Source organism: Penicillium longicatenatum, assembly GCF_028827895.1.
Source record: "Penicillium longicatenatum strain IBT 33135 chromosome Unknown contig_2_segment0_segment0, whole genome shotgun sequence".
NCBI lineage: Eukaryota > Fungi > Ascomycota > Eurotiomycetes > Eurotiales > Aspergillaceae > Penicillium > Penicillium longicatenatum.
The window spans coordinates 1,769,240-1,792,826 of record NW_026643120.1 but is presented as its reverse complement, the minus strand read 5'-3'; the positions used below and the strand labels follow the sequence as shown (position 1 = coordinate 1,792,826).

General features: G+C 49.7%; 11 protein-coding genes across 11 annotated transcripts; 5 read left to right on the top strand and 6 right to left on the bottom strand.

Moving 5' to 3' along the window:
- Positions 1-34: 34 nt before the first annotated feature.
- Positions 35-1,044, top strand: N7484_003188 (sulfotransferase family protein; the record flags this gene model as incomplete). The annotated part of the gene is made up of 4 exons (XM_057113608.1): positions 35-37; positions 96-177; positions 284-617; positions 669-1,044. 4 exons carry the CDS (start codon positions 35-37, stop codon positions 1,042-1,044), a joined length of 795 nt encoding a protein of 264 aa, XP_056973748.1.
- Positions 1,045-1,722: 678 nt separating this feature from the next.
- On the bottom strand, positions 1,723-2,380 carry N7484_003187 (uncharacterized protein; the record flags this gene model as incomplete). Its single annotated transcript, XM_057113607.1, has 3 exons — positions 1,723-1,807; positions 1,859-2,074; positions 2,157-2,380. 3 exons carry the CDS (start codon positions 2,378-2,380, stop codon positions 1,723-1,725), a joined length of 525 nt encoding a protein of 174 aa, XP_056973747.1.
- Positions 2,381-3,278: 898 nt separating this feature from the next.
- Positions 3,279-4,751, bottom strand: N7484_003186 (MFS general substrate transporter; the record flags this gene model as incomplete). The annotated part of the gene is made up of 4 exons (XM_057113606.1): positions 3,279-4,061; positions 4,122-4,247; positions 4,325-4,485; positions 4,550-4,751. The coding sequence occupies 4 exons, from the start codon at positions 4,749-4,751 to the stop codon at positions 3,279-3,281; spliced, it is 1,272 nt and encodes a 423-aa protein (XP_056973746.1).
- A 318-nt stretch (positions 4,752-5,069) lies between these two features.
- On the top strand, positions 5,070-6,573 carry fahA (fumarylacetoacetate hydrolase FahA; the record flags this gene model as incomplete). Its single annotated transcript, XM_057113605.1, has 4 exons — positions 5,070-5,255; positions 5,589-6,090; positions 6,140-6,282; positions 6,352-6,573. The coding sequence occupies 4 exons, from the start codon at positions 5,070-5,072 to the stop codon at positions 6,571-6,573; spliced, it is 1,053 nt and encodes a 350-aa protein (XP_056973745.1).
- Positions 6,574-6,701: 128 nt separating this feature from the next.
- On the bottom strand, positions 6,702-7,043 carry N7484_003184 (NTF2-like protein; the record flags this gene model as incomplete). Its single annotated transcript, XM_057113604.1, has 1 exon — positions 6,702-7,043. The coding sequence occupies one exon, from the start codon at positions 7,041-7,043 to the stop codon at positions 6,702-6,704; it is 342 nt and encodes a 113-aa protein (XP_056973744.1).
- A 1,298-nt stretch (positions 7,044-8,341) lies between these two features.
- N7484_003183 (putative MFS transporter) lies at positions 8,342-9,783 on the top strand (the record flags this gene model as incomplete). The annotated part of the gene is made up of 4 exons (XM_057113603.1): positions 8,342-8,486; positions 8,537-8,645; positions 8,699-8,736; positions 8,789-9,783. The coding sequence occupies 4 exons, from the start codon at positions 8,342-8,344 to the stop codon at positions 9,781-9,783; spliced, it is 1,287 nt and encodes a 428-aa protein (XP_056973743.1).
- Positions 9,784-10,076: 293 nt separating this feature from the next.
- On the bottom strand, positions 10,077-11,183 carry N7484_003182 (alkene reductase; the record flags this gene model as incomplete). Its single annotated transcript, XM_057113602.1, has 1 exon — positions 10,077-11,183. The coding sequence occupies one exon, from the start codon at positions 11,181-11,183 to the stop codon at positions 10,077-10,079; it is 1,107 nt and encodes a 368-aa protein (XP_056973742.1).
- Positions 11,184-11,753: 570 nt separating this feature from the next.
- Positions 11,754-14,682, bottom strand: N7484_003181 (uncharacterized protein; the record flags this gene model as incomplete). Its single annotated transcript, XM_057113601.1, has 4 exons — positions 11,754-11,984; positions 12,038-14,519; positions 14,579-14,618; positions 14,673-14,682. The coding sequence occupies 4 exons, from the start codon at positions 14,680-14,682 to the stop codon at positions 11,754-11,756; spliced, it is 2,763 nt and encodes a 920-aa protein (XP_056973741.1).
- Positions 14,683-14,866: 184 nt separating this feature from the next.
- Positions 14,867-15,852, top strand: N7484_003180 (uncharacterized protein; the record flags this gene model as incomplete). Its single annotated transcript, XM_057113600.1, has 2 exons — positions 14,867-15,331; positions 15,388-15,852. The coding sequence occupies 2 exons, from the start codon at positions 14,867-14,869 to the stop codon at positions 15,850-15,852; spliced, it is 930 nt and encodes a 309-aa protein (XP_056973740.1).
- Positions 15,853-16,492: 640 nt separating this feature from the next.
- On the top strand, positions 16,493-18,977 carry N7484_003179 (uncharacterized protein; the record flags this gene model as incomplete). Its single annotated transcript, XM_057113599.1, has 6 exons — positions 16,493-16,596; positions 16,652-16,667; positions 16,734-16,836; positions 16,887-17,123; positions 17,188-18,259; positions 18,314-18,977. 6 exons carry the CDS (start codon positions 16,493-16,495, stop codon positions 18,975-18,977), a joined length of 2,196 nt encoding a protein of 731 aa, XP_056973739.1.
- Positions 18,978-20,026: 1,049 nt separating this feature from the next.
- Positions 20,027-23,012, bottom strand: N7484_003178 (trehalose-6-phosphate synthase; the record flags this gene model as incomplete). Its single annotated transcript, XM_057113598.1, has 3 exons — positions 20,027-21,499; positions 21,569-22,922; positions 22,990-23,012. 3 exons carry the CDS (start codon positions 23,010-23,012, stop codon positions 20,027-20,029), a joined length of 2,850 nt encoding a protein of 949 aa, XP_056973738.1.
- Positions 23,013-23,587: the final 575 nt, after the last annotated feature.

The following is a 23,587-nucleotide window of genomic DNA, read 5'->3' as shown; positions in this document are numbered from 1 at the left end:
GACCCGGGCTTGATTCCCTGAAGCGCCAGAAACGATGGTCAGTCAATGTCACCGTAATAGATCGCATAATGGAAAGCTTACTGACCACATCGCAGGCTTCGAAATCGACAGACGTTCCGGAACGAACAATTCCCATGGAAATTCTTAATCTGTCTATGCCCCGTACCGGATCTCTGTGTCAGTCATTCACCCCAGTCACACTTCACAATCTCTACTCTTTACCTCAAGTGCGCTCAAAGATTTACAAAATGGTCAATGTCACTGACCTTAGATCTGCGTACAGCAATCAAACATGCTCTGAGTATATTGGGCATCGATTGCTACCACGGTACCAACCTCGGAGGCAATAACCCCGATAGGTGGTTTTTCCTAGAAGCGGCACGAGCAAAGGCCCAGGGACAAAAAGTTGAGCGCACTGCTAGTTACTGGGACAAAGTCCTTGGCAAATTTGGCGGAGTGAGCGATTTCCCCTGCATTGCATTCACGGATGAACTCATTGAGGCGTACCCGGAAGCCAAAGTTATCTTGGTCGAACGCGACGTGAACTCGTGGACTGGAAGCTTCTTGGAAATTTTGGAAGATTGGAGGAGCGACTGGAAATTTCAATTGCTCACGCGGTAGGCGATTCTGATTTTTTACCATCGAAGGAAGCTCACTAATCCTGTCAGACTCGACCCTTGGATCTTTGGACCGCTCTACGAGCTTTTGATGCTGTCGCTTCGAATACAATTCAAAGGCACATCGACTGAGCACCTTAAAAAGACTGCGGCAGCAGGATTCGAGAAGCAGTATGCGCATGTCAAGGAAGTAGTCCCTCCCAATCAACTGCTGGTGTACACCTTGGGAAGTGGTTGGGAGCCTTTGTGTGAGCTTTTGGGCAAGCCGGTGCCCGACGTGCCTTTTCCACGACTTAATGACCGTCAGACTTTCATAAAAACCACCAAGGAGGGTTGGAAAGTATACATTGGATTGTCGACTATCGCTGGCACGATGGCCGTTTTGACTCCGATTTTGCTGAGCTGGTGGAAGTATCGGATAGTGTGAGATTTTGTCAGCTCTAGCCTCAGCCGGTCTTGAGCTTAGCTTGCTCCGTATAGACAATTGGTGTTGTCATAGATGTGTTTATGTGTGTACGTGGAAGAATATGACCTTTTAGAAGATATCATTTCGGTGTCAAGAACAACTATTCCAAACTTATCTAGGCCTTTCCCTCCTGGATATATGGAATTCCCGTCAGCTTGAAGGCAAGTTCACTTAGAATGGGCTTGTTTATCGGCTCCGAACGGTTACAAGAGCAATCCACCTCGTTCCGCTTAGCTACCAAGGGTGCAAAATCTTTCGCATTAGGCCAGTGACTAGTCAACCTCCAAGTCTCAAAAGCCTCCTTCTTCCTTTGAAGATCTTCTTACGTTGCAATAGACACGGGCATATAGCAAGTGTAAATGCAGAATCGAGCCTGATCGCCTGTTGGACTGAGGTTATAGTGGGGAGTTCGAGAATCCCAGAGAAGCAAGTCCCCAGGCTCAGCATCGATCTTGACCCACTCACAGCCATGATCAGCCAGCCACTTCATACCTCGCTCCGTATATCCAAACCATTCCTTTGTCCATGCTGGAATGCGTGGCTCGTCTGCCATGTCGCAGTGGAAGTCATCGGACAACAGATGGGCTCCGCGGCAGACGATTAAGCCACCATCTTTCGGGCAATTGGGAAGGATGTTTACTAAGCCTTGCAGACTGCGGAAGCCTGACTTCTCGGGGTCCTGATCTTGGTGAGGCCAAGCCTTGTTGGGGGCATATCAGTGCGGCTGGAATTTCGTCAGTGAATGTAACAAAAAACCAAGGACTTTATGGCTTACTTCGGCAAAGTGAAGTTGACGGCATCAAACGAAACAATCAATTCCTGATCATCGTATACGTTCTCGAAGGCCTCGATAACTTTTGGCTCACTTCGGATAGCCCAAGCGAAATCTTTGTGGCCAACGCAGTAGTGCATGCACATACCCTTCTCGTTGATCACGGGAAGGGAGTCTTTCGAGACTGTCGCCGGGTCGTCGCGTTTGTATCCGAGGTTACTGGAGATGGGTTAGCCTTGATATCAATGCAAACAAACAAAGAATCGTAAAGTCGACTGGGTGGCTTGGAGATGACACTTACAACCCTTCCAGCCATGTGTACATGTCATTGGCGTACTGAACAGCCCTTTCGCGCGGGACGGCGCCTTTGACCGCGGCATATCCGCCACGCGCCAAATCATCTCTGAAGTCCCCATACTTGGGGTCCTGGCTATCCAGACGCAGGGCGTTAGGACCTCCAACATTAGGGCTAGTGATGCAAGAACTAGACTGCGACGGCTCCGTCAAAGTGACTGTAGTGGACATGGTTAAACTGATGATAAATGTACTCTTCAAAATAGATTGAGGATATGCACAAATTCGAATTTGTATGGAATCGGGTCGTACTCACTTATAATCAATAGGATGCTCACTGCTAGGTACACGAAAATGACCCAATGACGGCGCCATGCCCACTTGCCCACCTACCCCCCCCATATTGCCGAATTGCCCACTTTCTAACAGGTGAACCCAATACAAAACGCCCATTCCCTCCAATTGGCAGGCAAATTACGCCATGAAAGTAAAATGAGCCCCGTGATATTTTTCCAACGAGAGATAGACCCAGATTTATAATTGATGAGGCGAATTGCGGGGAAAGACAAAATGCGGGTTAGCGTAGATGTGGAGTTCCCAATCCTTCCAACCGTAATCTGTAGTCCTCAATCTACCCAACTCCTTACGCGATCATGGCCAGCAGAGTAGCTTCTCAGAAAGCATTGCAAAAATTGAGTTCAGGGCCTTATCAATGCCCTCAGTGCGACAAGGCGTATGAGCGTCACGACTATCTCGCTCGGCACATCGACTCTCATCGCAACAAGCGCAGCTTTCGATGTTCGATCTGTCAACGCGGCTTTAACCGGTGGTAGGCTATTGCCCCTTTAAATCCTGAAATAAAGTGTGCCTAATTTCTGGAAGTGATGTTTTACAGAGGCATCGCGCGCTGCATGGCGGATTGTCTCCAGATGGTGAGTTGACCATCAAGCGCCGCAAGGATCGTCTGCCAGGAGCCTCTCGTGGACGCAACGCAACAGTGAGCTTCTTAAATGACACTCTTCTCTTGCCTTGACTGATCAAAGCGCTTTTCAAGCCCAACGAACCTGGAAGACCCTCAAAACAACAGAAGGGAGATTTACTTCTAACTGAGAGAACCGATCCTGTATGCTCAGATCCAGCATATGCCTTTCCTCAATTGCGAGCAAAGCACACCTGGAAATATGAGTAGTAAAAGGCGATGCTCAGGGGTATGGACTCCATTAGATCTCTTGGCCATTTTGATAATGAACCAGTCTGCGAAAGTGCCTCCATAGAGCATACCGCCCAAGCTGCCAAATACACCCCCTAGATTAATCAAGCCAACATTTGCTGCGGGCCATCCATAGTTATCCTGGAGGACTGTGTCATAGGTTAAGGACATTCCTATCGCAGCTTCCAGGACAGCTGATGATAAAAGTGTGGCGTAAATGATCCCAGGAGACGTCAAAGCCTGCAACATATGGTACCAAGTCTGTAGCACAGTAGCCACAGGGGGGTTTCCAGTATGACTCCAAGGTTTAATCATCTCTCCGTATGACTTTTCGGGCCTCGGCTCATCTGGAACATTGTCCCTGTTCTCGGCAGCAGCATTGGAGCTGATATAAGCCTGGGCTTCTTCACCTGTCAAGACACGTGTGACACCAAAGTTATCGGTGACAATGACTGAATCGTTTATTACATGTGCGGAGCGACGATAGGCTGTTTCAAAACATCCAAAGAATGCGACTATTCCCCCTGCACCGATGGTGATGACGAATATCCAGTAGTACCATCGCCATCCCAGAGCAGCGACCTCATAGGAGCTTGCCAGATTCATGCAGCTGCTCACAATAGTCTGAGTTGCCCAGTACAGCCCGTAGATATTTCCTGGCTGATGAACAAAAGTTACTTCAGACAAAATGAGAGGCAGTAGCTATAAGGAATCCTAAGATTAGTGGGTGTCGTCTGTAGTGGAGGGTTAAACTGAACCCACAGATTCTGTAGCACCAGTCGCAGCGCCTTGTATGATCCTTAGAGCAAGGTGTTGCTCGTATGTCTGGGTGAGTTCACATCCAATTGTTGCTCCTAGAAGCACCGTGATGGCCATGTGACTGGGCGTCTGCCAAAGGCTAATCCAAGAGGTAAGATGACATAGTTTCCTGTTGTACAAGTATAAGTCAGTTCATTGATATGTACTGGGCTCTGGTCTTTGAAGCTCTTACCAATGCCTATGAACAAAGAAGGGAACGTTGTAAGCCAGGCTACTTCCGTCTCACTAACTCCTTCCGGGGCATAGAGCGCATCGAAGACGCCCAGGACGGATCCCAGTCCCCCAGTGACAGACAAGGACATCATAGCTATTCGCATAGTTAGAATACATCTCAGTGGTCTAACACCTAAGGTTTCGAGGAAGCCACATACAAAACCAGCAGCGACTCACGATAATCCCCAACTTTGCTATAAAGGGGAAGTTCAAAGGATCATTTGGATCCTTGCTTGGAATAGGCAAGCGCCGAATCTCCCCCGAGGAGTCAACTAGGACATCGTCATGGCCTGGTGGTACGTCCGAAGTAATATCCTCGGTAAATTCGACGCTTCCTTTCTCAAGCTTCGACAAAGACATGATGAAAGGATCAGTTTGGGCTTTTGAATTTCCAAATACAGCAGCAGATGATCAGGACGACCCATCTTGGCAGCTATATGTGATTTGCAATCGCTATGCAATGAGTGGGAACGAGATAGAGTTGTGCCCACATAGCGTTACCCCGTGGGGAAACGTGGACATTTACCCCGCTAATAAAAGTGGAGGTGCCGCTTCTTTAACTTCTCCCATTGACTTTCCCCAACCACCGAATTAGCTTTCTGGGTAAGTGGGCACTCTAAATCTCCACGAACTCTCTAACAGAGTCTAGATACGCGAGTTGGACCATTTGACGATACGATGACCTCCCCATCGACTCCGTTTCCCATTGAAAACATTCCCTTTGGGGTCATTTCAACTCGCGAGAATCCCACTCTTCGGTGCGCGACAGCACTCCATGACGATGCGATCGACCTCGACGCTCTAGAAAAAGATGGGTTTTTTGACTCTATACCGGGCTTTGAGAAAGGAGCGATCTTCTCGCAGGTGATTACTCCATCAAAGTATATAGAGCCTCTTGATCTTGACTGGCAGAAAATAAACAGAGCCATCTAAATGCTTTTGCATCACTTCCTATTACCAGTCGCCGTGAAGCACGGCAACTCCTATGCGACTCTCTACCGCGACTAGCTGCTCTTCCAGCCACGCGGGATCAATTCTTCATCCCACTGGACCGCATCCAGAACCACTACCCTATGCAAACGGCTAATTTTTCGGACTTTTATTGTTCATTGGAACACGCCCAGAATGTATCGTTTATTAGCCAGTCGTCTATACCTACATAATCTGAAGAAAGTCAGCTAATATATGAAAACACAGTGCTCTGAAATTCTTGGTATACCAGGTTCGCCGAACTGGCATGTTATCCCAAGTGTCTATAATGGTCGTACTTCCAGTCTCAATGTTGACACTACCCTGACTCGTCCGCATGGTGTTATCAAAGACGAAACTGGGAGTGTATCGTTCAAGCCTACCAAGAGACTGGACTTTGAACTCGAAATGGGAGTTTTCATCTCCCACCCTTTGGAGCGTGGCCAGATTCTTGATATCCAAGCTGTGAGAGATCACATATTTGGGTTTGTGATCTTGAACGACTGGTCAGCGCGTGACATACAAGGCTTCGAGATGGCACCCCTCGGCCCATTTCACAGTAAAGGGTTTAGCACAACCATCTCGCCGTGGATTATCACTATGGATGCACTTGAATCGGTCCAGAGTTCGGTCATGGTTCACCAGGATCCAGCTCCCTTGCCGCATCTAACATGGAAAGGCAATCAAAATGAGGCGACTTTTGACATTGATCTAAGTGCCCGTATTATTCGTGAGTACAAATAGCATTTGGTCGGAGTTACATGCATTAACGTGAAAAGGGAATGGTAATACTTATAACGTCACTTCGACAAATCTGAACGAGCTGTACTGGACTCCGTATCAACAGGCGACTCACCTTACAAGCGCAGGTGAGGGTCTCAGTACTGGTGACATCTTCGGAACGGGAACTATCTCGAGTGCGGTACGTGAATCTACCCTTAGCTGGTCTAACTCTGTATCAACTACTAACGCGCTGTTTGATGATATTCAGCGTACAGACTCCAATGGGGAGAAAACGGGCTTGGCATGTCTTGTAGAGCGATCGCTTCCAACGACTGTGCTGTCGGCTTTGAAAGAGAATCAAGTTGTGTTCTTGGAAGATGGCGATGAGCTCATAATGGAAGGATGGTGTGTCAACAAGAAAAATGGGGCGAGGTTTGGCTTTGGTCAATGCCGGGGCACTGTTACCCCAGCTGTCAAATTGAGACATTAACTCAACCTTTCTACCAGCGTTGGATTTTGGATGTGGATATAGCTACGGCTTCTTATCCTATGGTCACAATCCTAATAGCTTTCATTACCATATGTCTATTTCATTATACAAAAATGATATAACTGTATCTATGTAGACCTCTCCGCCACAACCTCATTAAACTCCCCAATCTCGTACAACAAAGAAGGCTTGAGCCCAGCCAATTTCCAACATCCATCGACCTTAATATACCGTTGCTCCATATACGACTTCCCATCACTCGTCTTATCGACTTGTTTCTTCAGCGTATGAGAACCCTCCATCCATCGGCCATGGCCAGCAATCTGTTGCCACTCGACCACAATCTCGTCTTTAGAAACAAATTTGAAGTACGGTTGCCCCAGCAAGTGCTGTGTCAAAAGGTTCTTGTTGCCGAGCAATTCTAGTGAGAGGAATTCGGCGATGAGTTCCTCGGGCCCACAAACCTTCATTGGAATGGTTGTGGAGACGAGACGATAATCTACCTCAATTGTCGGAGCAAGCACAGCACGCAAGCGTTCGGCATCATAAAGACGGTCAGTATATCATTTCTTGAGGATGACTAGGCTAGATCAAGCGTACTTTACGATCATAGCCGTCTGCGAATGTGCGTGCTGATTGGACGATTGTGATGTAGTCGCGGAACTCGAGGTTCTCGGGGATATAGAGTTCAAAAACTATTGCGACTGAGTATTGTAGTTAGAGTCAATTTGTCTTTTTATATAAAATGCAACGCGCTAGAAGCATTCGTGTACATAGAGTAGAATCAGGTCGTTTCCACGTTTAATACAGGAGCTGCGGCGAGTGGGCGGGTGGGCACGCCCGAAGTGGGACCCGAGCGGAGTGAGTCTCGGTGATCTCCACATTTCATGCATAACCAGAATGACTACGGTGTATATGAATAACTGCAGATTCAGAGCTCAGGCAGGCTAGCAAGGCTAGAACTACATATTTCGGCTTAAATCTCAGGTCAACAAACTTCAAACCGCTTTATGACACGTGGTGTCTATTCAACAGCTCCACTCGACTTTCCAAGATTTTGGAGTCCAAATTTTGGGCTAAATGCTAGTGGCTCATTGAAGTCTGCCGATCGCATGAAATACCACCCATCGGGTGACCAAGATAAGAGTGCTCAGACTTGGGATGCGGAACAGCCCGTGTCTCCGCACGCTTTGACAACGAGAACTTCGTAACCAAGCGGGCCTCTTGTTAGTAGCTCTGCGGTATTTGCACAAAATAATACTCGTTCCGGTAGTATCTGGCAGGGATCCAGCTAGTGTAGCTTCAAGCGGCATGCAATTCCGGTCTGAAAACTGGACCTGATAACCATGGAGAGAGGGGTTCTTTATACTTTTTCTCCACCTGTACTTTCTGATCGGAAGCGGGCTCTTATTAGAGATGGTGTGTCGCTACTAACGATTAATTCAATTTCAAACATTTCAAGTGCACAATGGGACTTCATGAAAACACACACCTGTCGTGACCACGTCGGTTGATGTGGAAGCTAAGAACGCATTAGCGGCGGGAAAGGCTGATGCGGCGTTGGAATTCCTCCACAGAGAAGACATTGCCGTTTGTGTCGATGTTGATGAGAAGGTACTCGTGCGGAAGATTGACTGGATGATTATGCCTTTGATGTGGGCTGCGTATAATCTGCAGTTTCTGGATAAGGTGCTCAGCTCAGTAAGTAATGAACTCAAGGTAGTGAGGATACAGATCTGACATGTGGAAAGTAAACTATGCTTCCGTAATGGGTTTGTTGAGCGACACAAATATGAAGACGAACCAGTACTCGAATCTCACGCTAGCTTTTTATTGCACATATTTGGCCTTTGAGCTTCCGACGGGCTTTCTAATGCAATGGTTGCCCACGGCAAAATATCTGGGCTTCAATGGTATGTATGCAATTGTATTATTGAAGAAAATCATACTGATTGAGAATCAGTGGCAATATGGGGCCTCATGACAACTTTGAACTGCACTGCAAGGAACTTCGGCGGTTTAATGACCTTGCGAGTCCTTTTGGGCTGCTTTGAGAGTGCAATTGCTCCAGCGTGAGACTATCTAACATCCAACTACACCAACTCCCCTCTTAACATCTAAACAGTCTCATCTTAATCACTTCTATGTGGTATAAACGAAATGGTACGTCCATCCCACTCAATTCACGAATTGAACCCCCTCTAACAGTTAACAGAGCAACCCAAACGCTTTGGAATATGGTACCTTGGCACCGGAACCGCCTCCATGATGGGTGCTCTAGTTGCCTATGGCCTTCTCTTCTATACCGGGGACAATTTCAAATCGTGGCAGATCATGTTCCTCATCTTTGGGATCATCACCATCGCCGTTGGAATCAGCATCTTTGTCTTTCTCCCTGATAACCCCATGACATCCCGTCTCACCCACGAAGAAAAGATCTTCGCCATCGAGCGTCTACGCGAGAACCAAACCGGCATCGAGAACAAGCACTTCAAATGGGCACAGTTCGTTGAGGTCTTCAAAGACCCACAGACCTATCTCATCGCCGTGATCGTAACGGCAATGGACGTTCCAAACGCTGCAATCAGCAGCTTCACCTCCTTGATCATTAAAAACATCGGCTTTACAACCAAGCAGACCGAGCTGTTAAATATCCCCAATGGAGCCGTCAGTATCGTCGCTATCCTGATTACAACGTGGACAGCCTCCCGATATGACCAGCGTTGTCTCTGCATCATCGCAGCGCTACTCTGTAGTCTCTTGGGCAGTTGCCTTCTTGCCTTTTCGGCCAAAGACATGAAAGCCACCCAGCTAGCGGAGAGCTATCTGATCCAGGCTGATGGTTCTGCTTTGCCGTTAATTTATTCACTTGTCAGCGCCAATGTTGCGGGTCACACCAAGAAAGTGTCTATGAATGCCATCATGCTTATGTCTTTCTGTTTGGGTAATATTCTCGGTCCGCTGACCTTCCGAACCAAAGACGCGCCAAATTACACACCTGCGAAGATTGGAATTGTAGCAACCCTTGCGGTCACCATTGTTACTTCTGTCTTACTGCGGTATTACTATATTTGGGAGAATCGTCGGAGGAACCAGCAACATGAGGGGGAAGTTCGCCAGGAGAACTCGGGATTCTTGGATATGGCGGACCGGAATAATAGACAATTTCGCGTGAGTCTTCTGATCTTTGATAATTTGGACTTGTACTGATCGTCTGCAGTATAAAATCTGATTTCGACTATCTAATTTTAGAGTAAATAGTGTTGGGCTTGGGTGATCTACTTCCAATCGCTTAGGATATAAGGAATACATTACTGTCCAGATACTTCCCTAGTAGTTACTATTTGTGAGGCCTTGAAAACTCTGTATCTTGCAGATAGACCTGCTCGAGATCAATCGGTATTAACAAGTAGGTAAAATCTTGAAATTTATCAAACTCTATATAATGACATTAGAATAAACACTCTATATAGCTATGCAACAAACCCTGAACAGAAATCACATTAAGCCGCAACCTGAGTAGCCTTGTATTCAGCACTGAACTCATAATCGATATAACCAACAGGGTCCTTGGGCCGGTAGAACATATCACGATCATAAGGCGTAAGTGGAACGTTACTCTTCACCCGGAAGGGCAAATCAGGGTTGGCGATGTAAGACCGACCAAAGGCGACCAAAACATCATGATCCTTATAATGGACATCAACAGCCTCGCGCGCTGAATCAGGCTTGTAACCGCCAGCCACCATGATAGGGCCAGCCTTCTCATAAGCCTTGAAAAAGAAATCCAAGTTCTCGCTCGCCTCAACGTCGGTATTACCGGAAATCCGGGCCTCAACAACGTGAGCATAAGCAAGCTTCAATTGCTTCAACTGTTCCGCCAGGTAAGTGAACTGCGGCAACGGGTTCTCCATCCGCATACCCTGGAAAGGGCTGAAAGGACTCAACCGGATACCAGTCCGGTCCGCACCAACGGCCTCAATAACAGCCTTGGTAACCTCAACGGCGAAATGAGCGCGGTTCTCCACGCTGCCGCCCCACCGATCCGTCCGCTTGTTGCAAGTATCTTGAGTGAACTGATCAATCAGGTAGCCATTGGCAGCATGGATCTCGACACCGTCAAACCCGGCCGCAATGGCATTCTTCGATGCCTGCGCGTAATCCTGGATCCATTCTTGGATCTCGGATTCCGTTAGCGCACGCGGCACGGGGCCGTCGGCCTCAGCGGGTACCGCGCTGCTGGACACTGTTACGAAATCGTCTTTTGATTGAGTTGCGTCTGGCTGTGCGACTCGGCCAAGTGCCCATAGCTGGAGATAGATGTAGGAGCCCTTCGCGTGTACGGCGTCGGTAACTTCCTTCCAGGCGGCAATTTGACTTTCACTCCAGATGCCGGGTACGTTAGGGTAGCTGCCTCCGCGGGCTGTGATTAATGTTGCTTCGCTGACAAGGAGGGTACCTGGGGTCGAGGCTCGTTGGGCGTAGTATTCTTTGACGAAGGGGAGTGGGACGTGGCTGTCGTCGGCGCGGAAGCGGGTTAAAGGAGCTAGGGTTATGCGGTTGGAAAGCTCCATGCGACCGACTTTGAGGGGCTCGAAAAGTTTCGTCATCTTTGATATTTGAGATATAGAATGCAATTCAAAAAGGCAAAATGCAATTTATGTAAAGTGGCTCTGTTCAATACAGATTTACATGCATGGGTCACAGCCATGGCTTTATACGTAGCCATCAATGGGCCCACTGGGGGTGTTGATTTCCAAGCAAGTATGGAGAAACGGAGACTTTTTGTCTTGAAATTTAGCGAAATTAAAGTTCTGATTTGTTCGCCACATGTTAAAGGGTGGATACGGCCGGAGCAGACGGAGAATGGCTGACAAACGCTTGATTGGTTTCTGAAGGTTTCTACGGTTCCAAGATTTTCTTGCAATGTGGAGACAACCCTTTCGGTATGAGGATTAATAATCTTATTAATCCTTCAATAGTTCTGGTATCACAGACTCGGAATTGCTGGACAGGTCATACAGATCACGAGTCGCCCCGAGATAGACCTTGAACGATATACAGTATCTTGCACAATAACGCCATGTTCCCTGGACCGGCCATGGGATAATGCCTAGGTATCACAAAAGGTCAAATATAGCCCCGATGTACTCCAAAATTATTAATCATCTTTCCACATGTCACCGTTCTAAACGGCGAGCCGTAGTTTCCAGTTGCTCATTAAATGCGCGGACCTGGTTGAGCAATCCGCCCTGTGCTCCCGGTGCTCGACTGCTCACATCCTCGGCCACGGTGCGGAGCTTAAACTCCAGATCTGCCGGGGAAGGATTAGTGGTTAATGAGGGCCGGTGTTGACTGCGATCTAGCGCAAGTTCAAGGCTGTGGAGGGAATTGTTGATGGTGGTGCGAGACTGTCCAATTGTTAGTGGATGGTTCAACTGATAGAGTCAAGTACCAAACTTACGTTTCTTGCATTCTCCTCTTCCATATGCTTGTCACGCACTGCATCCATCTGTAGAGCAATGCTCTCTCGTTCCCGCCGCACCTTGTATAGATGGCTCCGCAAATCCATCATTTCGCGCTTGGTCTTCCTGAGCTGCACACCAAGCACAAAATTGCTATCAAGCATCTCGCTCAGGTCCAGCAGGCGTCCATCAAGTTCAGAGCCAAAGGCTTCGACAGCCCTTCGTTTGCGTGTCCACTCCGCCCGCCGTTGTGTGTTTGTTTCGTTCGCTATTCCGTTATTGAGAGCCGTGAGCGTCTTCTCCAGTGTTTCACGACAGATTTGGCTCAAAACATCGGCCGGGTTAACACCACCGCGATTAGGAAGCTTGGTCTTTTGGCGAGTGGAGAGCTCATCGGCAGACTCTTCATCCTCGTCGCCAGAACCAGCTGATGTGTACATTGCACCGAGCGCTGAAGGATTAAATAAACGATGCACAGTAACAGGGACCGTTTCGCCACGAGGCTCTCTTGGTTTCCGACGTTCTTGAGCGGTCTCGGTCTCAGCTTCCGCTTCCCTAGTCGTAGTTTCGGGTTCTTCTGCCGCTCTGCTCTTCTTTGTTTTTCCCCGACGAGCCTTCGATGGTGCAGGTTCATCCTCCTGGTCTGGCTCAGGTCTAGGTTCGCTCTCATTATTCGGTTGTTCCTCTAGAGCTATAGATTCCGGCTCTGCTGCCGACTTGCTCTTCTTCCCAGGTCTCCCCCGGCGTGGTTTTGATGGTTCGGGTGCATCCTCCTGTTCCGCGGACTCGGGCCTAGGCTCACTCTCGGTGCTAGGATATTCTTCTGAAATTGTAGAATCCGGCTCGGATGTCGGCGTGATCTTCTTTCCAGGTCGTCCACGATGTGATTTTGATGGTTCGGGTGCATTTTCTTGTCCTGGCTCTGGTCGATGCTCAGTCTCAGGGTTTGTTTGGTTTTTGGGAGCTGTGGGCTCTGGCTCTGGCGCTAGCTTATTCTTTGCAGGTCTTCCGCGACGAGACTTTGATGGACCAGGCTCCGCGTCAGGTTCTGTTTCGGGACGTATCTGTGCTTTTCCATCGGCCTTTTTTCCAGAAAGCGAAGGCCGACCACGGCGTGGCTTTGATGGTCCGGATTCTATGTCTTTCCCAGCCTCTGGAGGCCGTTTCAGCCCTTGGTCCTTCTGTGCTTCTCCATCATTCTTCTTTCCGGAAAGCGATGGCCGACCACGTGGACGTTTAGCTTTGGAGGGGGCATTGCTTTGAGTAACCTCGGGTCGAGACTCTGCTCCAGCTTCTGGGGGAGCCTTTTCTTCCACAGCTTGAGCCGGCGCGCGTCCTCCATTTTCAGCACGACCTTTGCGACCTTGAGTCTTTTTTGTCGTCTCGGACGATTTTTGAGCTACAGGTGTGTCTTCGGTTGCAACATCAGTCACATCCAGGGTGTTCGGCTGGTGACTTCGGTCTGGTTGAATAACAGCAGCCTCTTCTGATTGATTGGCGTCGAAGGCATCGGTCGTGGTGGATTTGGCTCGCGGGATTCTTGTCTTCTGATTGCGAGGTCCCTGAGAAGACGTCGAGGGATTTGCTTTTTCAATCATTTGCTCTTCTTCACTTTCCTCTGGGGCCTTGTCAGCTTGCGGTGGTGATCGGCTCTTTCGCTGCTTCTGGCTCGAGGGGTCTGTAGAATCAACAACTGTAGGATCAACAATAGGCTGGGCCTCTTGTAGTGCATCCTTGGGTGACCGGAACTTTTGAGGGAGCGTTTTCTTGGTAATCTCTGTTGTGTTGCCCAGCTTGGGGGTTTGTGTTGTGCTTGGGGTTTGCTCTGGCTGTGCCGTAGAGTCCGCATTAATTGTCCCTGCGCTACCATCTACCTCGGCTTCAGTATTCAGAGGTTCTTCTGGCAGCGTTGGAGAGTCGGGCGCATCGATCTGGGCATCTTGTACATCTGACATGGAGATATCGGCTTCATGGCTTGCTTGTGCTTGTGCTTGTGCTTGTGCTTGTGCTTGTGCTTCTGTGACCACTGAGCCGCCATTCTGAATTGGCTCTGAGGTGTCAGCAACAGGTTCCGGGACGCTCTGCTTTGAGGGGGTATCTCGTGGCTCTGGAGAGTCTCCAATAGAATCAGCATAAGAGATTATCAGCTCTGTATTCAACCACGCACTTAGTCTTCTTCTTTTGTTGCTTCGCGGCACTTCGGGCCTTTCGTCGGACGGTATGTCATACGTTGAAGGCCGCCGAGGAAGATTATTGCGCGCGCTTCCAGGTGTACGCTGAGACTGAATTATCGTCCGCGATCCAGGTTGCGAAGAGACCTTTAGCGACTGCGGTGTTGCAGCCCTCGGCGCTGGCGCGGGCGCGGGCTGTGTTTGCGATTTCTCGGGTTCGGGGAATAATGAGATGGGAGCAGAGCCTGATGGACCGGGCGCTGGAGCTCCAAATGAGAATCCGAAATCGACTGCTTTAATTTGGCGCGTTCTAAATTCTTGGTCAGTTCAAGCATCCTGTGTTATTGTTTCGCGGGGTAGAGCGCGTACCCAGCTCCACGCTGTCGCATTTGCAACCGCTCCTCTCGCGCTATACAACATTAGCTATCATACTTGGGATTCGTCCGAAGCATTCTGGTCATACTGGATTCCATGGTGGAGGAACGGCGTCGAGGTAGACGCGTCGTGTTGGTGATGCAAGAGCAAAGACCGCGGCGGTCGGGAGTTTATCGGTATCAGAGCTGATCCTGATCCATTTTTATCCCAACTTCTCCGCAACGCTCTAAGGAAACACCTTCCCACGCCTTCCCCTCCATATCTCCGCAAATCAAACTCCCAATGGGTTGGTTTTCAGGAGAAAGCAAAAATGATCCCGTGAAGAAGCTCGACCCGGGCCTCCGAGAATACCTCGAACAAGAGCGACCGGACAAATATGTGCCTGCGCCGGACGTACAGCAACCAGCTACCCCATCGCCCAACCCCGAGTCAGACAATTCCTCGAAGCCAGCCGTCCCTGCACAGTCACTCTACCAAGATGGCCGTTACGCGGATCTGTGGAAGACATACAAGCCCCCGGTCAATGCGGACGGAGGCGATGGCGTCCGCGGAGCCGCACGAGTAATTGAGAAGTTCAAGGAGCGTGGCGATACAGTGCAGCGGGCAGCGATGGAGAACTGCGCTATGGAGCATGAGGCCCTTACTTTATGCTTCCAGACTGGAAACTGGCGCAAGCAACTCGAATCGCGATTGACTATGTGCGCGGAGCAGAATGGCACCTTCTCGCGATGCTTTACAACTCAGAGTGTGAGTTCCTTTGATGACGACCCTCCTCCAATTGCAAAATACTGATACCTGGCTAGAAATTCCTCCAGGCCTTAGGCTACGCAGCCTCGTTCGAGTATGACGCCGAGAAAGAGGAACGGATTCAGATGCACGCCGACAAGCTCTACCACCAGATGCTGGACTATGAGAAACGAGTGGAGGAAGCCAAAGCTGCTGGCGCCGAGCTGCCACCAATTCAGTCTCTCTTTAATCCTGAGGCCACTAATAGCTCATCAACAACGGACAAAAAGACCCAGGCGGTCATCGAGATCCCCGGAGGCGAGTCTATCCCAGCTGGCTTTAAGCCCTCTAAACCCCTGCAAAAGCTCACACCGCATGAGCGGGAGCTGGAGATCCGAGCCTATAATGCTCACCTTGAGCAACAAAAGCTGTACGCTGAGGAGGCCAGTCCATATATGAAGACGCAATCAGACGCCCGCTCAAAGAGACAGGAAAAAGCCATCAGCTGGTTTGGCGAAACAATTGGAAAGTGGGTTTCATAGTCGTTCCTTGCAACCTTGGAAGAAAGGACATTTGTATTTGTAGTCTATTCTCTTCTTCTGCATTCCAAGATATCTTGAAGAAATGGCAACAGGGAGGCGTTGTGAATACTGAAGATAATTATATATCATAGACATTAAGTTGTTCCCGAGGCCCACTTTGGGTTTCTTAGAAATTGCGAGGACGTTATCTATCTCCAAGCCCAAGTGCTCAAGCCCCAGGGCTGCAGTTATTCCAAGATTGATCCAGTTGAACGTGGAGGCGGAATTGTGTGCAGACTGCAATGCAATCCGTGCCCGTTGAGTGGCTCATATCTAATCGGCCTCGTCGGTCGCGTTCCCGCGCAAACAACTCGAAGCATCATCGAAACTCCCCTTCATCACCTTCTAACTTCCTTCCCCCTTCTCTGTTCTCTCTTCTTCCACTGATTCCTCTACTTCCTAATTTTAATTATCTCCTTCTATTTCCAACCACCTCCGCGTCGAGCTACACAAGCCATCCTTCCCCCATCCACCGGCCGGGGCCGAGAGACCTCGTTAAATTGGCTCGGATTTCTTGAAAAGCCACTGTGGAATCTATCCTGCACACCCTTTCCCAGGACTGGTGGCTCTGAGGAACAGCTTGTGAGCTGTATTACTCACCATGAAGGCCTCTGCTCTACTGATCTCATGGCACGACGACAATGTTCCCATTTATTCCGTGCATTTTGACCCCAATGGCAAGGGTCGCCTAGCAACTGGTGGAAAGTGAGTACCCATACAATTTCCGAATCCATTTGCACGACTGACAGTGATTCTCTAGTGATAATAACGTCCGAGTACGCCGCCGAACTTCCACCCTCCGTTACCCTGCCCCCCATGAACCCTGTCTGACACCTTAATAGCTCTGGAGAGTCGAATCCACCGGGGAAGAACGAAAGGTTACATATCTGAGTACCCTCATCAAACATACTCAAGCAGTCAATGTGGTCCGTTTTTGTCCAAAAGGTATAGTTTCCCATGACACGCCCCTCGGACATTAATCTGACTTGATGCAGGTGAGATGCTGGCATCTGCTGGAGACGACGGCAATGTCTTGCTCTGGGTGCCATCGGAGCTGCAGACACAGCCTGCTCTGGGAGAAGACCGGTCAGATGATAAGGAGACTTGGCGAGTGAAGCACATGTGCCGCTCGTCCGGTGCGGAGATCTACGATTTGGCTTGGTCGCCCGATGGAGTGTTTATTATGACCGGAAGCATGGACAACATTGCCCGCATATACAATGCGCAAACTGGTCAGTCTTCAACCTCCAGATTGTGCGTTATATCTGGCGATAAAACTGACAATGGAGTTCTTAGGGCAAATGGTCCGACAGATTGCAGAGCATTCGCACTATGTCCAAGGCGTCGCGTGGGATCCGCTCAACGAATTTGTCGCAACTCAGTCATCCGATCGATCTGTTCACATTTACAGTTTGAAGACGAAAGATGGCCAATTTACACTGACTCCCCATGGCAAGGTTCTCAAGATGGATCTACCTGCCAAACGAATCTCATCCAGCAGCCCTGCTCCGGAGCCCATCAGCCGGCCGCAACATAGTACAAGTAACCCAATTGCAATTGCTTCACCCGCTCCCTCTACGCCGGGAACCCCGATGGCATCAAATTTACCTATGGATCCTCCACCGGTTTCCCACAGCCGACGTTCTTCATTTGGTTCATCACCATCGATTCGACGCTCGGCATCTCCCGCCCCATCTTTGCCGTTGCCTGCTGTGAAGCCTCTGGAAGTCTCTTCCCCAAGTCTTCATGGAGGCCTCGGAGTGAGGAATACTAGCATCTATGCCAATGAAACCTTCACTTCATTCTTTCGCCGGCTGACCTTCGCCCCTGATGGAAGCTTGTTGTTCACGCCCGCTGGTCAATATAAGACCTCCCATGTCTCACCTACCGATCCTTCCAAGACAACAGACGAGATCATCAACACAGTGTATGTGTATACGCGTGCCGGCTTCAACAAGCCGCCAATTTCCCACCTTCCTGGCCACAAGAAGCCCTCTGTTGCTGTCAAATGCTCTCCGATTTTTTACACGCTAAAGCAAGGCACTCAGTCTGCCAAGCACCTCACTATCGATACCTCGACTGAAGAGTCAATGTTTCCTCCGTTACCGGGTCCAGTTGTATCAGGAAATACAAGCCAAGCTCCCAAGGACGCGGCCACAGGTGACAACCTGGCATCTCAACCATCACAACAAACCGAGAACAGCAACAATGCGGGGCAAGGATCCCCAGCCCCCGTTTTTGCGCTTCCTTACCGCATCGTCTATGCTGTAGCTACACAGGACGCCGTTTTGATCTATGACACACAGCAGCAAACTCCTCTGTGTGTGGTAAGCAATCTGCATTTTGCAACTTTCACCGACTTGACCTGGTAAGTTCCTTTTGACTTTATTTTGACTCTTAATACAGAACTAACGATATACAGGTCGGATGATGGCTTGACATTGCTCATGAGCTCTTCCGATGGGTTTTGTTCAACTCTCTCGTTTGCACCCGGGGAGCTAGGCCAGGTTTACACAGGATTGGCTGCATCTGCCCTTTCTGCCCTATCTGGCACCTCAAGCACTCCTTCAAACCATGTGACCCCTTTACCTACCCCGAATCATGCTCCATCCCCCATCAAGCCTGCCCACCCGCAAGCCAGTAGCGGAAACTCGGCACCCAGCACCTCTCAGGCACCTCCGGCTAGCCCTGCACGATCCAATTCCGCTTGCTCGGTTGCAACACAATCATCAAACCAGCAGTCCGGCGCTGTGGTGAACAACCCAACCCCAACTCTGGGATCTGTTCCATCAGTAACGGCCACACACTCTGCGCAGCCTTCAGCACTTCCTCTGACTACTCCACCCCAAACCCCTCTACCAATACCTGGCTCACAAGGTGGTACCAATACGCTCACGGGCACCGTACTTGGTAAACGAGACATAAGAACCGCTAGCGAGTCTGAGAAAGAGGAGAGCAAGGGTCCAGAAGTTACCCAGGCCCAACAGCCAAAGAAACGCCGAATCGCGCCAACTCTTGTCTCAACCAGCACCGACGCAGCACCTCCATCCAAAGATGACGCCGGAAACACAGGAACTGGTGGCTAGATGCGATCTTTTGTCCATTGACGCATCCTTTTCAACGAGTCATCTCGAACTTGGACCATCAGTAAACATCCCAGTTGCTGCTGCCGAAATCAACGATTCATGTTTCCACCTCTTACGGTTTGTATTCTCAATCTTGTGATATTTGCCCTGCATTTCCCTACATCTTGTTTTTCTCCCTCATGTCCCATTCACTTCTCTGGGTTGTCTGCGTTCAGAGTGGATCTCTGTCCCGGATACACCCTCTCGGGTTGATTTGTCTCGACGTTCATTGCCAATACACATTGCGCCTCTCGCACTCCTACCATTAGGATCCGTGCATTGCGCTAACTAGGACCAACTTGATTTTGTGTTTCTCATATGGTGCCTTGGCTTCTTTGTCATTACGTATGGGCGCGGCGCGTTTTACCCCTTGATTTTTGGTAATGCTGTTAGTATTATTACTCATGTTCGATTCTCAAAAGAGGATGGTCTTATGTTCTTTTCTTTTTTTCTTATCAATTGATGACTCACATGTATCTGCGCCGTGTGTATGTGATTATTAGTTCGGGTGCTACCTAGCAGTAAGTTGGGCACTGGGAATGGCTTTGACCCCATTTAGGCGTTCTATTTACTAGAATCCGAGTCGTCGACTTTCCATTTGTTTTTTGGGTGTATTTGTAATATTTGTGTGTCCTTTGGGGCCAGGGATTGGTTCGACGCATGTAGAAATATTTAAGCACATTGCCTCGACCCTAATTTATTTGGCCAAGTGAGCCACGGGGAGAAGAGTTAACAGCAGAATAGCTCGCAGCGGAGAAACTCCAAGTTCTTGATCCATCTTTCCAATGTATTTATTATTCATTGAAGCGATCCCGTAGCCAAGTCCGTGTTCGTTTCCTTGTAACAATATCACAGGATACACATATATGGTATGCCAGTAATAATATAGAAGTAAGTCCCAGGAAAAGACCGACATGAAGAGAAACGGCAACAAAGAGACTACAGAGGAGACATGTAAGTAAGAGAGAACCTGCAGACATGCATATCAGTACCAGAAGCAGCAATCATCCCTACGCTCCGAGATCTCTGCATCTCGAAGCCACGCCAACAAGATGCGGAAACACCAGCAGCCGCAATACGTCCAACAACGACAATCCTGTTGGCAGGACGGCACTCGCTTCGGTGGCATGCGTGCCAGCTGTAACAGTCGTCACAGTCCGAGCCTTATATCCGTCTCCATGTCCATTTCCATTTCCATTTCCATTTTGATGTCCGTTGCCATTGCCATTGCCATTGCCATAGACACCTTGCACACTAGTCAACTGATTCGCCCACCGAAACAAACTTTCATCTCCTCTCGCCCCACCCGCCACAAAGATAAAGTCAGCCGACTCATCAGCTGGCAAGCGTTCCAGCAGGATCGAGGCCGCAGCAGCCTTGGAGGCATGTAGTGGCTCCACGCTCACAGCACTTATATCGCGTACAACGCGGATAGCCTCGCTACCGCGTGCACCGTTTATCTGGTCTGCTAGCTCGGAGGCTTGGTGCGCGGCGAGATCGCGATCAAGAGCGTGGGTGTAGTCGAATGTTAGTGAACAGCGGCGTTCCTCGATTGTGCTGCCTTCTGTGCGTTCTTGGAAGTACTCGATTACCTTGCGGATGCCAGCGCGCCAGTCACTTGTGCCTGTGACGTCGACGAGGGCCTCCCAGGCCGCTTTTACGCTTTCTTCGTCTTGAAGTTTAGAGCTGGGTCTAGCGAAACAGCCATTCTCGGCGATTAGCCCGACGCGCGGGGAGAGGGTGCGAGCTGTGTCGTCGAGTTGTTCGGGGCTGTTCTTGCTGGTTAGATAGACTGTGTTTTTAGGGTCGAGAACTAGAGCTTGAATGAGGTCAGTTGCTTCTGTGGATGGGTGAGTTTTGTCGGGGATGAAGGTCGCGCCGTCTTCGAGAAAGAAGATGCGTTTACGTGCGGCATGGTAGGACTCTTTGAGAGTGTCTAGCCGGAGGGGAGTGACTGCGTGTGTCTCGCGAGACTGTTGCATGCTGTGGGCTTCGGTGAGTGCGCTTTGAATGGAGGAGAACCAGGCGAGGGCTGTGTGTGGGGCTTTGCGTTCTAGAAGGAACTCCCAGTTTTGCTGTCTTTGCTCTGGTGACATTTCCAGTGCTGTATTGATCGCATCGGCGCATTGTTTGTAATCCCATGGATTAACAAGGAGCGGGTGGCCGTGAAATATGGATGCACTACCAGTGAACTCGCTCAGTATAAGAGAGCCGTGCTTCTGGGAAACGAGCTGCCCATCTTGACAGTGGACGAAGTCGTGGCTTGTGAGGTTCATTCCTTCACGAAGATTGGTGACCATGTATATCTCCGCCACACTCATCAGTGCGAGAAACTGAGAATAACTGATATCTTGTTTCAGAAGAACAAAGGGAGAATGGGTGAGTGTGGAGTAGACTGAGTTGATCCTCATGGCAATTTTTGAGACCTGAGCTTCCAGCTCTGGAATCTCCGATGCCGAAGATGCCACTTGAACAAGGACCACCTGTGTCGGACGAAATATTAGGAATTGTGATCAAATATCAGCCCCATCACGATATAATAAAGAACTTACATTCTCTCTCCATTTGGGATAGCTTTCCAGAAAGAGCTCATAGGCCTGGAGCTTCTGCTTGATACCCCCAGGTGCATCGAGCCGATCGCGAGCAACAATCAGGTGCTTCCCTCGGTATTTCTCATCGATGTTCGAGATCCAGTCTTTTACCTCAACAGATTGGCGCAGTGCATTGAGTGACTGATAATCAATTCCCAGAGGATAATTCTTGACCCGCACAAACCGGTGATTGACTTGTACACCATCAACGGAAACCTGCAATTGCCGGAGCCGACTGCAAGAATGAATGAAATGATAACAATATTCTTCTGTTTGAAATCCAATCAAATCCGCCCCGAGGAGTCCATCCAGTAACGCATCGCGCGAGTTCAAACAGCGAAACACCTCCGAAGAAGGGAACGCCGAGTGCAGGAAGAACCCGATTCTTGCCCGCGGCAGCTTCTTCCTCAGAAGTGCCGGAAGTGCGAGCAGGTGATAATCATGCACCCAGATAGTGTCTCCCGGGCGCCAGTGGTTCGCGATGGTCTTGGCGAATGCTTCATTCACCTTGAGGTATTGTTTCCACGAATAGTCATCATACTCAGTATGACGCGGACTCTCTTGCATCTGATAATGAAGAGCGGGCCAGAGCACAGAGTGACAGAAATGGGTATAGTGGCCTTCGAATTCGCTGTCACCTACAAATACAGTCAGGGACTCGTACTCGGTCTGGAAGGTCTCGTCGATAAGATGTCGCGTCATGTCTGTCAGCGAGTCGGTGGGCATGCCTGGCGTCCCCACCCACATCTTATTTTCGAGGAGGCCTGCATTTGCCGCCGCATTAATTGCATTATGGAGACCTCCGTTTCCTTGCTCTGCTGCCTTGACGACCCAGTCCTCGGCAGAGAGTAGTGCCCGAGGGCTGCCTATTTCTGTGGGTGCCGGAGGAAGTATGCCCCCGCCATTCAGGAAGGCCGATTCCTTTGATTCTTGTCGCGAGGCTGGGCGACTTAAAATAGATGGCTCAGGGTGAACTATCGCTTTTGAGCGAGGTTGGTTGAACTTGCGGCTCTGGCCCCATGGAACGGCCCGAGGCTCGTTGGGACCAGGGCCATTAGGATCGTCCGCTAAAGGTATCTCCCCTGCTGAACGCGATATGTATGCCTTGAAGATCTTTTCGTCTTCAGTGGTCGCTCCCGGGGTAAGTTCCAAACTTGCGGACCTTTGTCGAGGCTTGTGGGTATCCGCCAGGCGACCAATGATGGGTGTGGCGCCCGATCCATCAACAGCCGCATAGCTAGGTGAAGACTTGCGACGAAGCGACTTTGCACTCTTCAACCCCGTCGACTTGAAATCAATGGTATAAGGGAGAAACCTGACAATCCCGATCGTTGAGTTCCTAGATCCGTGGATTGCGGGGTCCCGAAAAAGCGGAGACTTACAGGGATGCGATAAAGACCGTCATCTTAATGACCTCGGGATAACCTTGGAAGGTGAAAAATCTTAGGCTATTATTGATGCGCGTCGTGCATTTTGAATAGTAGATGGAGTCAAGTGGAAGGAGAGGAAGACCTCGGGTTGAGGTTGGAATGTCAGGTGAGGGGTTTATTTCAAGTTTGGGCAAGAGACGGCTACATATATACCGGGTCGAGGCCTGTATACCTCACCCTCCGCTTTGGTCTTCTGGCTGCCCGATATTTGCACATGAATATACCTCACTCAGCTATACCCGCGAACGGCCGCGCGCAGTCCCGGACTGCTGTAGTCCGACATTATCCCGAGGTGAATGTGATATTCAAGATTTGTGTTGATACTCGGGTTGGATCGGGCTTATTCCAGGGTTGTTGGCGTTGAGGGGGAGCGTTTCATCTCGCAGTCTCACCAACTACTTGATGGAAAGTCTGCACTTCTGTCCAGTCCTCTCTGCATGTCTTGCATGTGGCCTCATGGGACCCCAGTTAGGCGTTCAGGCACAAGCAGCTCGGATAAATCCCCCTGATGATCATGGCCAACCAAACCCTTGTCATAGCAAGACGGCCC